Source organism: Notolabrus celidotus, chromosome 18 (assembly GCF_009762535.1).
Source record: "Notolabrus celidotus isolate fNotCel1 chromosome 18, fNotCel1.pri, whole genome shotgun sequence".
NCBI lineage: Eukaryota > Metazoa > Chordata > Actinopteri > Labriformes > Labridae > Notolabrus > Notolabrus celidotus.
This window is the reverse complement of record NC_048289.1, coordinates 7,479,975-7,495,379: the sequence shown is the minus strand read 5'-3', so window position 1 is coordinate 7,495,379 and position 15,405 is coordinate 7,479,975. Positions and strand designations below refer to the sequence as shown.

The 15,405-nt window shown below is 43.4% G+C and overlaps 1 protein-coding gene across 1 annotated transcript in view; it reads right to left on the bottom strand.

Moving 5' to 3' along the window:
* llgl2 (LLGL scribble cell polarity complex component 2) overlaps window positions 1-15,405 on the bottom strand; it is a 46,646-nt gene that overhangs the window by 6,318 nt on the left and 24,923 nt on the right. Inside the window, exons 3-21 of the mRNA XM_034707679.1 lie at window positions 14,369-14,466; window positions 12,848-12,929; window positions 12,560-12,675; window positions 12,250-12,408; window positions 11,871-12,033; window positions 11,653-11,785; window positions 11,506-11,560; window positions 8,920-9,074; window positions 6,549-6,760; window positions 4,682-4,749; window positions 4,442-4,595; window positions 3,680-3,784; window positions 3,417-3,512; window positions 3,051-3,247; window positions 2,146-2,293; window positions 1,868-2,015; window positions 1,672-1,788; window positions 1,415-1,581; window positions 636-900 (exon numbers count right to left, since the gene is read on the bottom strand). Of these exons, the coding sequence (XP_034563570.1) occupies window positions 636-900; window positions 1,415-1,581; window positions 1,672-1,788; window positions 1,868-2,015; window positions 2,146-2,293; window positions 3,051-3,247; window positions 3,417-3,512; window positions 3,680-3,784; window positions 4,442-4,595; window positions 4,682-4,749; window positions 6,549-6,760; window positions 8,920-9,074; window positions 11,506-11,560; window positions 11,653-11,785; window positions 11,871-12,033; window positions 12,250-12,408; window positions 12,560-12,675; window positions 12,848-12,929; window positions 14,369-14,466 (2,638 nt within the window). The remainder of the gene's footprint in view (window positions 1-635; window positions 901-1,414; window positions 1,582-1,671; window positions 1,789-1,867; window positions 2,016-2,145; window positions 2,294-3,050; window positions 3,248-3,416; window positions 3,513-3,679; window positions 3,785-4,441; window positions 4,596-4,681; window positions 4,750-6,548; window positions 6,761-8,919; window positions 9,075-11,505; window positions 11,561-11,652; window positions 11,786-11,870; window positions 12,034-12,249; window positions 12,409-12,559; window positions 12,676-12,847; window positions 12,930-14,368; window positions 14,467-15,405) is intronic.

The window sequence follows — 15,405 nt, the reverse complement described above, 5'->3', positions numbered from 1 at the left end:
AGAACAACTCTTCATTTAAATAACTGCACAACACTCATTTAAATCCTATCACTGACAGAGAACACATTTTTTAAGCTAAACACTCTTTGTTATTTCTGAGATAAATTCTGTTGTTTTAAAATGTTTCTACAAATGTTCTTGTGTAAGAAGTTATAAAAACTGATGAAAAATAAATATCCCCATTTAAATCTAACTCAAACATAACATAAATGACTATGATATGCTGATAAAATAGTATCACTATTCATCTTATAGTTACTGTCATAATATTATCATGGTGGTTATATTCTCAACCACTGAATTATTTTATTAGACAGTAATCCTGCAGCAGGTAGCTTCATTTGAGGTCATTGACAGCAGCAACAGACTTTTTAGACTTGCTTCTGAGATGCACGTTCAACGTACAAAGCAAAGAAGGAGGAGATTTTTTTGACAGGAAACTTCTCTTAAAAATGTTTAAGACAAGTTCAGCAAAGAGAAAAATGATCCTGCTTCGTCCATCAGGGTCGTCACACTTCACCCAACCTGAGAGCTCCTCACAGGAGCTTTAACACGAGTGACCTCATCGTCTCTCTTTAACTGAGCCAACACGAAATGTCACAACAGCTGAGTAACGTGTGCAGACGTGTCCTCACCCTGGCCGTGCTTGGTGAACACACAGGAGGCGATGCCGCTGACGTCCTCTCGGCGGATGCAGGGGTACTGGACCTGCAACTTGATTGACGGCAGTGATACCACATGGACGTCACCCTGATTGGTCAGAACCACCAAGCCGCTCTCGCCGTATTCCTCCGATTTACTGCTGCCGAACCAGGACACGCCCACCCTCCGTACTCTGGAGCCGTCCACAGCGGTCAGCTTTAACTTCATCTTAGCGCTCACCTTCGGCAGCGTGAACACCTGAAGACACACAAACAGGATCAGCGGAAGAGCAACGACTGAGCGGGATTTGATACCTACTGCCATCAGTCACAGTCAGGTTTTTTTGTTCCGCAGTTTTCATGTTGATAGCTTTGGATTGTTTGTTTTGTGTGCAGATATTTTGATGGGAGAAGAGAGCGGACAGATGAGTGTTACTTAGTGACACTCAGCACATGTTAAGACCGGGTGCAGCTATGACCGTGGTGCACTCTGGGTACGTCGAGTCAAAGAGTTGGTTGTAGCAAAGTCAAATGTAAGAAATAAGAGTGACTTAGTTTAAGTTCAGGAGATCAGCATCTATGTTTACATGGAGCAGTTATAATCATGGTCAGAGCCTGATCAGAGTAAAAACGCTTTGTGTAAACTCCTCATTCAGTAAAGTGATCCGATTATACCAATCAAGCGGGCCGGTTTATGCCTTTTGTTATCTGGATGGTTAGCTTTTTAAACACCAGATCTGATCTTTTCTGTTAATGTTTGCCTTTCTTCTGACCTTAAACTGTTCCTCAGATATGACGAGGAGGTGGTGTGAGCCCTGCATGTCAGGCGAGCGAGCCAGGTCATGAGCCACCTCCAGAGGCTCAGGGAGAGGAGCCCCATGACCGTCCATCACCACGATACCAACGACGGGCGCCCGGTGCATCAGCTGGATCTCTTTAGCTGTACAGGAGGAGGAAAGAGAGAGAGAGAAGATGGTTCAGCAACAAAGATGAGAAAACTCTCATCAGTCCTCAGAGACTGCTTCCTCACCTGGCTGTGCGGTGACCGGTTCATCTGCCCTGTGCTCTACAGGAGGAAGGCGGAGCATGTACGCAAACACACAACCGCCATTGGTCCCCGCCCATAGGGAGGGTGTGTTATGTGAACCTGCAGAGAGATTAGACACGTATGAAGGACCTGTAGCTTGCTTTATTGAATACATCAGGTGGCTGTCTGTGTAACTCACTGTCTGTGAGGAAGGTGTCAGCGAAGTAGAGCGTCCGTACGAGACCAGTGAAGGAGTCATCTGAAGAGCGGGCCTCGATCTTTCTCTGGACGGGGGCGATCTCCATCTCTGCCAGCTCCGCCTCCAGACGAGCATTCGCTTCCTGGAGCTGCTCCGACACAAGAGGGTGAGAATGACATTTAATACAGGAGCAGGAAGCAGTGGACTTTCTGCTACCCTTGATTTTTTGGGCACTGCTTCTGATGAGTCCCAGAGGACAGGTGAGACCTCAGATTTACCTTGGCGGCGTTGTTGACGTGGTGTTTCCTTAGTGAGACTCTGCTGCGTCTGATTCTCCTGAACGACTGGCGGAGAGATTTCTTTATGCTCTTCACCCGGGACAGAGGACCCTCCATGGCCAGCTGGTCACTGGGGTTCAGGGTGCACCTAGGGTTTAGGAGGTATTGAGTTTACACATCAAGCAATGTATGCACAGAGGCACTAAGAGGTACTAATAGGTTTGTCCCTCTGTATTTGGTTACTGGTCCCAACACAACAAAGACACATGTTGAGAGAACAAGCATGCCACCCCAAAAAAATGTTTTTGTTTGAAATTAAATTGTCACATTCAAAGGGATATAAATATGATCAGGTGTGTAAATGAAGCACTTATGGTTTTGATTTACAGACCATAGTAGTTCAAATAACCTGCAGTCTAATGGATGGAGGACGGCTCAGGTAATAGGCACCTTTTTTCATTTTTTGGAAACATGCTTAACCACACATTTTAAGAAAATCTTTTAAGGGTCGCCATCTTCAGACATCACACTCTGTGACTCCATATTTCATTAGGTGTCAGCTGTTTAACGTCTCAGGTGTTAAACTAAAATCAGCACCATAACTCTAACTACTCTAGAGTCCCCTTGTTTTGGACGATCACTGTGTCTCTCCATCTTTCATCCCTCTGCCGCTGTGGTTGTGATTGACGATAGGGGCCACTCTCGCTTAGAAAGTAAGAATATTGGCCTTCTACTGCATTACTAAATCCCAAACATAAGACAATCCTAGTTTTTCGGAAGTACTTTGAGGGAAAAAAAACCTCTTATATTCCGATCACTACAGTGACTAATAACTGTCGAATTAGTTAAAAGTTCAAAATACTAAAGTTCCCCTCTAATCTCTCTCTCTCTCTGATTCCTCTTACTTGACGAAGACGTTGTTCTTCTGTTGGTAGTCATAGAGGCCAAAACCGTGACTGGTCCCAAAAGCGACTAGCTTCCACTCTGAGTGCAGGGTGAGGGCGGTGACCACAGCGGGAGGCTGACACTGGACCAGAGCGAAAGGCTGGAAGCCCGGAGGAAACTGCACCGGCTCCTCTCGCACATCCAACCGAGTGTGGCCCTGAGCGGGGAGAAAAACAATGATGGTATTCGTTATCATTTCAGTTCTGTGGTGTTGACACAGATTATGTTGTACTGTATACAAAGATTAGTCATCTGCTTAAACGGGTACTTGAAAATAAAGCAGAGCTCAGGTATTGATGAGCATTATTACAGTTTCTGCTCCTTACCTTCCAGCGGAAGCCCTCCTGGCCCTGCAGCAAGTCCACAACTTTAGCCTCCACTACCTGGTCTGCTGCCTCGTCATTCAGCTCCAGCACCAGGATCTGGAACAGGAGACACAGTGAAATATAAGCTAACGATCAGACCGATGCCTCTTTAAAGTCAAATGGTAAAACAAATGGCTTTACAACTCTGTGTTTACGTCACTTTACAAAACAAACTTAGGTATGCAAAACTTCATTCTGATGTTAATGTTTCACAGTCCTCTCACCTGTCCAGCTGTACCAGCCACAGTCAGATACCCGCTGTATTTACAAAGGTGGATCTTCTGAACGCCGAGTCGCGGGTCATCACTGTACGGGTCAAAACAGCCGACCTGGACGATCAGAGAAAAAAATACTGTTAGGAACAACAGCTTAATAAGACACTTGAAAAGAAGCCTCTGTAAAAATAGAAGAAACAAAGTTTTGGCTTAAATAAATGAGCATGATGCAACTCATGACTCCCACAGTCAGGCTTTTGACCCAAAAGAGAAGCTGAGTCTTGTAATTAACGGGTCTTTGGTTTGCTGAATTAACATCATGATGCAAAAAAGTCAAACTCAAAAGTCAAGCTTCGTCAGGTCAGTCCTTCAGAGGAGAAGAAAACTACTTTTCAAGTGTTTGTTTGTTGAATGGAGGTGGGATACATCATTTCTGATGCATTCCAGGATGTCAGGAAATCTTAACGCTGACTGTCTTTAGTGACATAGCATCAAGCAGATTTGTGTCTCAGTGTAAATGTTTGATCTAGAACAGATTGCTAGCTGCTCTTCATGTGTTCCTCTTGCTGTTGCTCTCCATACAGACTATTTTTCCTGCTGCCACCTGATTGGCCGATTCTACTCAGACTGCAGGAGTTCAGACACTTTTTGCTTTGATCTTAATTCTTGTTCTGGAGATTTCTTTCCTGCTAATGTGCTGCAGATTAACTGAGAAGGGAAATAATTGGGGTTTGCTGTAAATTTCACTTTGACTGTTTTAAAGACACACACCTTCCTGAATGGCGGCCACTCTCCCTCGGATCCTTGGTTCATGTTGTCATTGGGGTCAGCGTCCGTGTGGAAAACTCCGGCTGTGCTTAACTTGTACATAGGATAAAGGCAGACTCCCGAAGCATCCCAGAAACGCACTGTTCCATCCTCATGCCTGCACACACAAAAAATAAAAAACCACGATGTTAAACCTGCAAGAGATTTAAAAACACTGGTGTGAAATAGTTCAGCAGGACTGACCCTGTGAGCATTAGGTCTCTCTGCGGAGGGTCCGGGGCCATGTTCTGTCCTCCTGTGATGGGCCATGGCTGCAGAGAGAGGGAAGAGAGGAAAGAGAGGGAGACAGAGTTTGGTAATCATCTTGTTTTAATTTCCAATGTGCACACAGTGCTGAAGTTAAAAATAGATTTAATTCGTAAAATAATGATTTTAAATCCAGTAAGTGGTGGAAATACTCTTTATTAAACCTGAACCAGTTGTTATAAAAGCCACTGTGTTTCTAGACTTTTCACATATTGTAGCCAAACGTTTTAAAATGCCATTCAGTTTGATCATCACCTGCAAGATTCAATAGGAAACAACTTTCATAATCGATTAAAAACAGAAAAAATAAGTTGATTAACACTTCGGCTCAACTCTACACAGGCCTCTTTTAGAAAATGACTTCCATTTTTTAAATTCCTGTTTTTTTTAAACAGCAGGGACTTAATACAGTTTGATGTGACACCATGTCCTGATTTTAAATCGATCAGTTTCACAGATATCTTCATTTAAAGGACCCCGCTCAGAACCATGTTTCTGAAGCTCTCTGAAAACCATCAGTGAGCACATCATGGGCTCAACACTCAGAAAAGAACCTCCTGAAAGAAATGCTCACTCCACAAACCACAACATGGAACCTCTGCTCTGCCAACACCAACAGCCTCCATCCCCCTACAACTAAACTCCACACTGTGGGGGATCAGGCCTTTTACTCTGCTGCTCCACGCCTGTGTGATACCCTCCCTTACCACCTGAGGGCAGCACAGACCTCTGAGTCTTTAGAAAAGGGAACGCAAACCTCTCTTTAAAAGACCATTTCCTTTTAGTACCTAATCTACTGTGCTCTGTTGAAATGCATTGTTCTAAAGCCAGGATACTCTTTTTTGTTCTAATAGCCTTGTTTTTAAATACTCCTTTATTTACCTTGTTTACCCTTTATAAGGAAGATGTGTTATAAATATAAATGTTCTATAATTAAAACTTTAGAGCTCCTGTGAAGAGTTCTTAACTTGTTATGAGACCTATAAAAGCAAAGGGGACCAGTAAAGAAAAGATTATTTCTCTGTAGTCATGTTAAACTGGTGTAAGTGCTGCCACAGATGCTTTGAGCGGAGGAGGAGGAAACTTTCCTGTAGCAGCAGCGACTGAAAGTTGACACTTTTTTCAACCCAAAGACAGCCAAAGGTACAGACAAATATCTGTGGCTGGGAATTTAATATTATTCAGAAACTTTATGAGATTTATGAGGTATGTTTGTGCACCAGTGATTTGATTTAAAATTGGCCCGACGTGAGGTATACTGTCACGGGACCCATGAGCCTCGGACCAACAAAAACAATATGCAGTCCTGTTCCATTAAAGACCCGTCTCCACATTGTTAAAGCCTGATGATCAATAATGATTGAGCTTATCAATACTTTCATGATTGCCTTTCTTCTTTCTCATTTCCTGACATGAAGAAACTGCAATGCTTCCACAAGACAGACTTAAAAGCCGCTGAAGAATCAATAATTTCAAAATCATCTCTCTCTTCTCCCTCTAATAATGTTGGTGTCCCTCATTTTCTCTGTACTACATCTGGTTTTGTGGATCCCTCTTCCCTGCGCTCTGATTCAATGCGGCTGAAACAAAACTAAATTTTTTTGCGGGGAAGACTTATCATTTCGTACCGTAACAGATCCACGACTGTATGGGACACCTTGGGTCCGCAATACTCTGATATTGTTGATATCGTTACATCCCTAGTATTCATTCTAATATTCCTTCTGATGTAAGGTAGAAAAGCTGTGTTAAATAAAAGAGGGAAAATATGAGCAACAACACTATTCACTTTGCTTTGATGTACCTGTTTCGAATAGTGTGTCTTCTGCAGGTCTCCCGCAGCGATGATCCTCTCCCACAGCTTGATGGGGATGGCAGAGACGTGGTGGGAGCAGGTGATGGCTGAGCTGTGGAGAGGGACAAGGTACGGCGTCTGAATGACCGGCCAGCCCTCCGTCTGCAGGTCGATCACTACCAGCTCCTCCTCCACCAGCACCACCAGCGCACTGGGATCTTCTGCAGACAGACAGAAACGGGGATAAAATAAAATATCTTACATAAATCAACCTGAAACAGAAACTCAGTTCAGACAAATGATCTAAACCACTTTGAGAAATTAAAACCAAAACCGGGCACACCCAAAATGTCTCCAACTCTTGAACTACAGCACTGGTTGCATGGTCATTGTGCATCTGAGATGAACATCTGCAAGCTGTTTACACCCTCCAAGACAACAACTGGAGTTTACAGTGACTTTATTTATGTGTATCCGAGCTACCAGGCGACTGGGGGAATGAGGTTACAAAAAAAAGGCCTGAAAACCAAAAAAAGGGAACGTGTAAAACACCTTTACATGCCTGCAATAAACCCTGCATGGTCAGGTTTATTTTCCATTTCCTGTTTCCTGTTGTTTAAATGTTACACAGGAGTGAATCAGAATCTTTGATTTAGCTTTGTGCTCGATGAATCTGTGCTCACAATAAGTTATGCAGCTATAAATGTGGAGCTAGCTGGAGACACCATGCTCCTTTAATTCAGTGGAGGATGATTTCATTGTTTGGTTGCAGCTGGAAGTAATTTCAGATTTTTGTTCCTTTTTTAAGTTGCATCAATGTAAACAAAACAACGCAGGAGACAAAACATGGCAGGATTTAAAACGAGCAAGTGGAGTCTCAAAGTGACCAGAAACCACTAAACCTCCTTCTGGGACACAGAGACGGTGATAGACACGGGGACTCGATGCAGGACAACTGTCAGCTGTGCCAATGCTCCCTGCTCTCGTGATCACCTTCCATTGCAATTTGCTCTGCTGCTTTGTAAAAATATTATCTAATTAAAGTCAATATATGAAGTCAAAATGATCTATGTGGTTTTTAAGTCGCACGGTGAGAAAAGTAGGGGGCTTTGGGGTTGATGAGTGTGACACTAGCATCTTAGTAGGCCAGATCCTAATCTGGACGTGACCGCTTCAGAAATAACCGACTCTTGTTCCAGTGTTTCCCACACATAGAAGATACCTGGGTGTAGGACTGGGCGATAAATCGATTTGATCAGTTAGTTCAAATTTGTGGATTAGAACAATATGGAAAAAAAAAATCTAGTTTCCTCTTTAAGTTCCTCCACAGGTCACACCCTCCTCCCTTCTTTACTTCCTATACAGATACACAACATCAACATGGCAGCCAGTGTTCATGAAGAGTATGTTCCTGTAGACTATGTTCCTGAAGAAGGCAGTGTCACAGACTTATCAGTTATTTGAAACAGTTTCAGATTTGCAGTGACAGACTGAAAAAACTTTGCAGCAGACTAAAGTTTTTTCACAAAGTGTTTTTTGCATCTAAATAAGCTAGAAAACTAATTTATTTCAACAACTTAAACAGAAGCAGGTGAGAGGGAGAAATGTGTCTCACTATGAGATGGACAAGACCGCTACAGCCCACAAACACCTGCTAAAGAGCAGCCAACATTAGCAGTTTTCTTATTGTATCATGTATGACAAGAAAGAGACACGGTGGAGAGCTGATACTCTGCATAACACTAAAGACATGGTGCTCATATACAGAGGAGAAGCCTGGGTTTATCCACATGTTTCAAACTATCAGTATCTCATTTGTACACGAGAAAAGATCTCTGGAGACTCCCTGGAGGGGATGTGGTTCTATTCCACTACTTCAAACATAAGGTCCAGTTGAACCATTTAGCCTTACATGAGTTTGACGGTGCTTTTTTATCAACAATGACTGGGCTCTGTGAAGTGTCTGCCTCTAAATAGATTACTATCCTGATGACTGCAGAGGTGAGCTAATCCCCCAGGGGATAAAACTTATTTGAGTCATTTCTTTGACATTTAAAGTTTGTTTTTGTCAGAAGAAATAAAAAATGGATTGAAATTGTAAATCCAGTTCAGTATGAACAAATTTCAATTTTGTTTTAAGACCATATCGCCGAGCCCTACCTCTATGGGCCAACCAAGTTTGTAATAATTATTGACTGCTGTTGTTGTCACTCCCCTTCTAACTAGCTCGGATGTATTTGTGGTTTTGGGTGTGGGTGTGTGTGGGTGCGCGTGTGTGTGTGTGTGTGTCTGTGTGTGTGTGTGCGCGTGTGGGTGGGTGCGGGTGCGTGTGGGTGCGTGTGTGTGTGTGTGTGTGTGTGTGTGTGTGTGTGTTTCCTGCCTGTGTGCTGTGGGCCGCCTCTGATGACGAAGAAGTCGATGATCCTGGAGGTGAAGTCCAGAGCCACGTGTGTTTTCCCGTGGATCACTGTGATACAGTGTCTGTCCCCGTAGCTGGCCCTGGGCATACCACCGCTGAAGATCAGGTATGGAGGACTACACGCACACACAGAGAGAGAGAGAGAGAGAGAGAGAGAGAGAGAGAGAGAGAGAGAGAGAGAGAGAGAGAGAGAGAGAGAGAGAGAGAGAGAGAGAGACACACACAGGTTCAAGTACAGTACAGTTTGCTCAGAGGTTAATGTGTAACAGTAGGTCATGCAGCACATTGGGGAAATAAAGTTAAATATTTGAACAGTGAGAACGCTGGGACAACTTTCATTGAGCCACAGGTCTCACAAACGGCGGAGAGGATTTCCATTTGACTACTGGGCCTGTTTTTATATTTCTTTGTGACTGTAAAAACAAAAATATTGATCGCCTCAGTAGTTTATTTGTGCTAATGTGTGTTTGTGAAGTTTAAAGGGATCCACAAAATCCAATTTAAAAGAAATACTGGGTTTGTGAATTGAGTCTGGGGGATCTGAAGAGTCATTCAAAGACCCTTTCTAGTTTCACACATTGTGTCTGTCAACAGCTACATCAAGCACTTCTTTAGTGGACACTCTGTTGAAACAATCTGACCCTGAAGATAACGCTGCAGCATTTACAGCCTGTTATTACCCGGCTTACTAACTGCTCACACGGCGGTGTTAAGTACTGGATTCTGATTGGTCAAAACCTCAAAACAACAGTTAATAATTCTGAATAGCAAGAGCACTGCCAGGGACAACCGGATCAAACATCATATCAATGCAGTCCACGGAGAGAGGTGCTGCACGTTCATAAACTTTATGATTTCACCTCTTCCTGTTGACCCTGTGGCAATAACATCTGTTTCTGATAAACACGGAGGACATTTTTAGATTGACAGATTGGTGGTTAAAGTCTGACCGGTCAGCAGGAGAGAGAAGAAGAAGAAGAAGAAGAAGAAGAAGAGAGACAGCGAGAAACAGTGAGTGATGTTAAAACACACGAGGAGCTGGGAGGAAGAGACGTCTAACAAACTGAAGAAATCACATCAAGAGAACATAAACCACAACACAGTATGAGCTCTGTCAGAGTTACAGGACTGACTGAGTGAGAAGGAAACGCAGATGGAAAAGTAACAGGAAGAGAAGCTTATACGGGCGCTGCTGCTATTTTCTGCATCTGATAAGGAATACCAACAGAAAAACACAAAGTTTTAGACTTACTAAGAATGAAAATTTTCGGTTTGATGTTAATTCGACCTGCAAAGAGGCTGATGAGAACACTGTTCCCATGAAAGGCTACCAACCCTACACAGACCACTGTTTGAGATACGGCGGTGTTTAAGGATTGATAAACGGTAAGAAGATGTCACGGACTCTGACAGTGACAAGGAAGAACATCTGAGTCTGGTGCTGCTCTGATTCATGCATCCTGATCATCTTATTTTACTCCACTACGAGTAGAAATGTTAAGATTACAGTTACAGTCAATTGTAACTTATAAATAGACAAATATGGCAGACTAGATCAGGGGTTCCCAAACTTTTCAGCCCGTGACCCCCCCAAATATAGGTGCCAAGACTCAGGACCCCCATTGTCCCTCAAAGGGATTTAATGTGGCTTCATTTAGCTGGTCTGCAGAAAGTGACACTACCTATATGAGCATGTGTCTGTGTTTCCTGTGCTGTTATGAATTAACCTGCTGCTACTGATGCTTTTGATAATTAACTGTTTACTAACCCTAAACTTAGGAGTCATCTGGCAAAAAGAAATGCAGAAAACTCATTACATTTTCTATTTTAAAGGTTTTATTTCAAGGTTAGCTACTATTTGCCAATATTTTTTACTATAATGGGTAAAATGTACTATTTTTAGATAACTAAAAAAAAAAAAAAAAAACACATTCTGGAAGACATCTCACGACCCCCCATTTGTGTCTCGTGACTCCCCAGGGGGTACCAACCCACACTGTGGGAACCCCTGGACTAGAGGAGGTAAATATTGCTAGCTGCTTAGCTATCTGGTTCATCCACAGTGGTAGTGATTTCTGTCCAGCTCTTCTCATCGTCAGTGTGATTGTGATTACTTTTAGGAGGACATACTCATGTTGCTGCAATTTAACATGTTGTTTCTCAGTTTCAGACATTCATATTAGTCTGAGCTTTGTGTTTACTGTCGTCAACAATGCTGCGTTTGTTCTGCTTCAATTAGTCAGGTTGCTTCCTGATTGGCTATCGCGAGACAATTCACAGAGTGCGTGCTCCGCTGTTCCTGTTGTTTCCCCCACACAACAGGATGTCTGATTGTAAATAATGAACATGTTTAACATTGATTATTTTTAAATCAGTGCAGCCACGATCACACACCTCACACCACAAGAACATCAGACAAATCATCTCAAGCACCATCACAACATCAAGCCTCTGCTGACTTTATTTTGCACCCATCAGTCATTTAGAAAAAAATAGAGCTCAGGTTTAATTCCCCATAAAGCTCAGGCGTGATTAAAGACAACTCACCTGTCTTCTGTGGGAAGCTGAACTATTTTAGAAATGGCCTTGCAGGGGAAATGACCTGTAGTGACAGAAGAGAAATCAGCCTTCAGGAAACACTTCTCATATCTGTCAGTGAAGAAAAACGTGCAGCGGACACTTCTTCATCCTCACCATAGGGAATGTCTGACTTCTCCTCCTCCTCGTTCAGGTCCTCTGCTCCCACCATCCATCGACAGTAACTTCCGTCACTGTGGGAGCTGAGGATGTAGCTTGCGTCCTCCGTCCACCACACACTCTCCAGTTGCTGTGGTTAAAAACACACAAGGTAAATATCAAGATTAAGGAAACTGCGGTTTAGTTTTCTTGTAACAGAGTAATAGAGCTCATACCTGTGTGGCAGGGATGTGCTGGATGGCACATTGTTTCTCTAGATCCCAGATGACCATGAGGCCTCGTCCGTAGCCAATCACCACCTGGTTAGGGTTGATCGGGTTCTCCTGCAGGGCTTCTACGTGTTCCAGGTTCCTCCTGCCGATGTAGTCATCTGGTACACTGCAAGAGAGAGGAGAGAGAGGATGAACACAAGAGAGACATTGATCTGCAGTGTAGGAGAGGCAGAGTGGACCAAAGCTATCACAAAGTATCGAAACAATGAAAACCAGATCAGCAAAAATATTTCTGTGGCTGAAAGCCTGAAAAACAACAAAGGAGTATTGTGTGTCTTTCATTTTTGTCAACTATAAACACTTGTGTCTTGTTTCTGCCCACCTGCTGGAGACTTGGTCCAGGCTGATGTTTCTCTCCTCCAGCTCTCTGAACCCCGGCACTTCAACAACAAAAACGTGTCCTCCCTCTGTCCCCAACAGCAGCAGCTCCCCCGAGGAGTGAGCCAGCACCGCTGTCACTCTGGTCACACTTGGAGGGGCTCTGAAGTGAAGAAGAAGAGGAGGAGGAGACAAGTTACAGAAACGATAAGAAGCTATGTGTTTGCTTCATATGTTGTGTTTTGTGTGTTGTGCTCTACCAAAAAAATAACCTTAAAAGAAAAAGTGTGTGTGTGTCTGCATATTTTACCCACCCAGGTGGTCCAGTGAGTGTGAAGCGTCCTATCTCCAGGAGCTCAGAGAGTCCCTTGTGGGCTTTTAAAGTCCACATGTGCAGACTGTTATCATCCAGCAGAGTCACCAGTTCAACCTAAACATCAATCAATCAATCAATCAATCAATCAATCAATCCAGTCTAAAAAGCTACTGTAGTTACAGACAGCAGCTGTGCTATCCAAAGACAAAGACATCTAATCAGTCATGCTGATTTCAAAAGCAGAAACACTGTTTGTTGTGTGCTGTGTGCGTTCTCTGTACTCTACCTGGTGGGGGAGGAAGTGGACCTGTGTGACAGCCGCATTTTCATCATGTAGACCCATGAACTCCACACCTGGAGCCCCATACCTGACCTCTGGTTAAGGACAACTGGATTTGTAACAGTCATTTTAAAACGTACTAAAAACAAGTGACACAAAGGAGCCTTCACAGATGTGTAAGATACCATCAGGGATGCTGGCTTTTTGAACGGGTGATCTCTCTCCACTTTAGAGCGGAGGACACAGCGTCGATGATTTCCAAAAAGAATGTCAGATTTTGATTCATCAGACCATAGGACAGTTTTCCACTTCCCCTCAGTCCATTTTAAAACAGGCTCAGGTCCAGAGAAGTCTCCGGTGTTTCTGGGTCATGTTTATATTTGGTTTCCTCTTTGCATGGTACAGTTTTAACCTGCATCTGTGGATGCAGTGATGTATTGTGCTCATAGACGATGGTGACAACTGCAAATACTGACATTTTATAGTTTGTGTCTGTTAGAGAGCTTCAGGTCTGACAAACAGAACGCAGAACCTCTGAATGTTTTTAAAGTCAAGTCTCATTTCTCAGTGTCCCTGCTTTGTTTCCCTTTCACATGTGGAGGTGTTTTTCCTGCCTGGCTCTTAAACGTCACATCGTGATGACGTCACAGAATTCTGAAATCGAGAGGCAGACGAATTGTTGCTGCAATACTAAAAGTGGCCTCTGGACTGATGTGTGAGCAGGGCTGGGGCCCAAAGCCATAATGAGACAGTAGCACTGCTTGTTTCTGACCGAGCTGGAACTGAGATCCTGTGTTGAGGGCGAGTGTAAGATAGAGACATATTTTAAATATGAGTGAAGATCTAGTCTCATGTAATCATAGCATAAATTTTCAACCATCCATCAACAGGAGGAAAGAGACTTCCTCTCCCTTGTTGTGAAAGTGTGTGTGTGAGCAGAGCGATGAAGCAGCTCCAGGGCTGCTGCAGTGACCCTGACCTCGCTGTGAAGAAACAAAACTGTCTCTGAAGATTGTTTAAAGTGTCACATCATCAGAAGATTTGTGAGCTACATTAAAATAACAGAAGCTGCTCTGTTCTCTGACTCCGCCTGAAGCATCCTGCAGTTTGACTGATGATATTCATTCACAGATTTTCCTGTATCTGAGCCCTCTTTCTCCTTTATCCAAGAACAATCTGCTGCTTTGTATGACAGGATTACCCTAATGAAAGAGGGCACCACAGTTATCAAAACCAGTGTGTGTCTCTGTGTCAATGGGGAAAGTGTACTGACTGGCTCCGCTGCACTGTCAAGGAGAATAATTGAGCAGAGAGGCTGTGGCGTCACTAACTCTACCGTCTGAGAACGCCAGGCAGCGTTGAGCAACAGCGTGGGAAAATGAAATACCTGAAGCAGGTGCCAATGTGAACCGCAGACGAGGATTTAGCAGCGTCATAGTTGCTAATTATCACTCCTGCCTCAAGTTCAAACATGACGCTCAGATTCCTGGCTGAGCGCTGTTTACACGCCGGCACAGTAAAGGATACAGTTTGATGGCTCCGGACCGGGTGCCGATGGCCAGCACCTGCAGGGAGGGACTGTAGCAGAGAGCGCTGGGCTGGTGGGGGAATCCATGCTCCACCGTCTGAGGAGGAGACAGAGGACAGACAGAGGGAGGGTGAGACTGAGCTGTGACAGCAGAGACAATGACAGGATGGAGGCGAGAGGCTGCAGCGAAACACTGCAGATAACAGCAGGTGGACTAGAAATAGGAAGTCACAGATAACATAGAAACATGAATCCTGTTGTTTCAAACTCTGGTATTTATCATGTGACGCAGACGGACTTGTTTAGTTAATCCATGATTGATAAATCAGGATAAACATATCTTGGGTAAACACCTCTTGTCTTGTTAATACTTTCACAATTCATTCAAACATTTTCACCTCTTCAGTGAAGGTCAGATAAGCTGTGTGACTTCTTGGTTCATGATACTCCAGTAAGCTTTCACACTGCAGGATCATAAGTGTCTCATTAATTGCACTTTTCAGTTATGTAATAAAAAGCAAATACTGGAGTATCCGGGTTCATTAGGCACACAGCGATTCATTGTAATTTGACTACCTTCTCCAGGAACCGTCTCTCTTTACTTTACTGCCACTCCTACTTATTTCAGGCCGACTTATGTACAGTTCGATTACATCTTAGCTAGAATCAGTACCAGGATTTCTAACTACAGAAATTACAATAAATGGTTCACAAAGAGCTGAAATAACTTCATCATCATGCAGGATGACGTACGCCTGATGAATCTGCTTTATTAGGTATTTCCATGAGATGAGACATGCAGACAAATTTAAAATCTCTGAGTGGTGTCATCTGTTCCTGCTGAGTCTGAAACGTTGAAAATAAAGCCACACAGAGCCTGAAACAGAAACAGATCTTCTTGTGATTTTCCTGTAATTAACAGGTCTTTAGTTTGCTGAAATAACATTATCAACAAAGTTAAGTCAAGCTTCGTCAGGTCTGTCCTCAAGAGGAGAAGAAAAATATTTTATGTTTTTTTTGTTGAATGGAGGTGGGA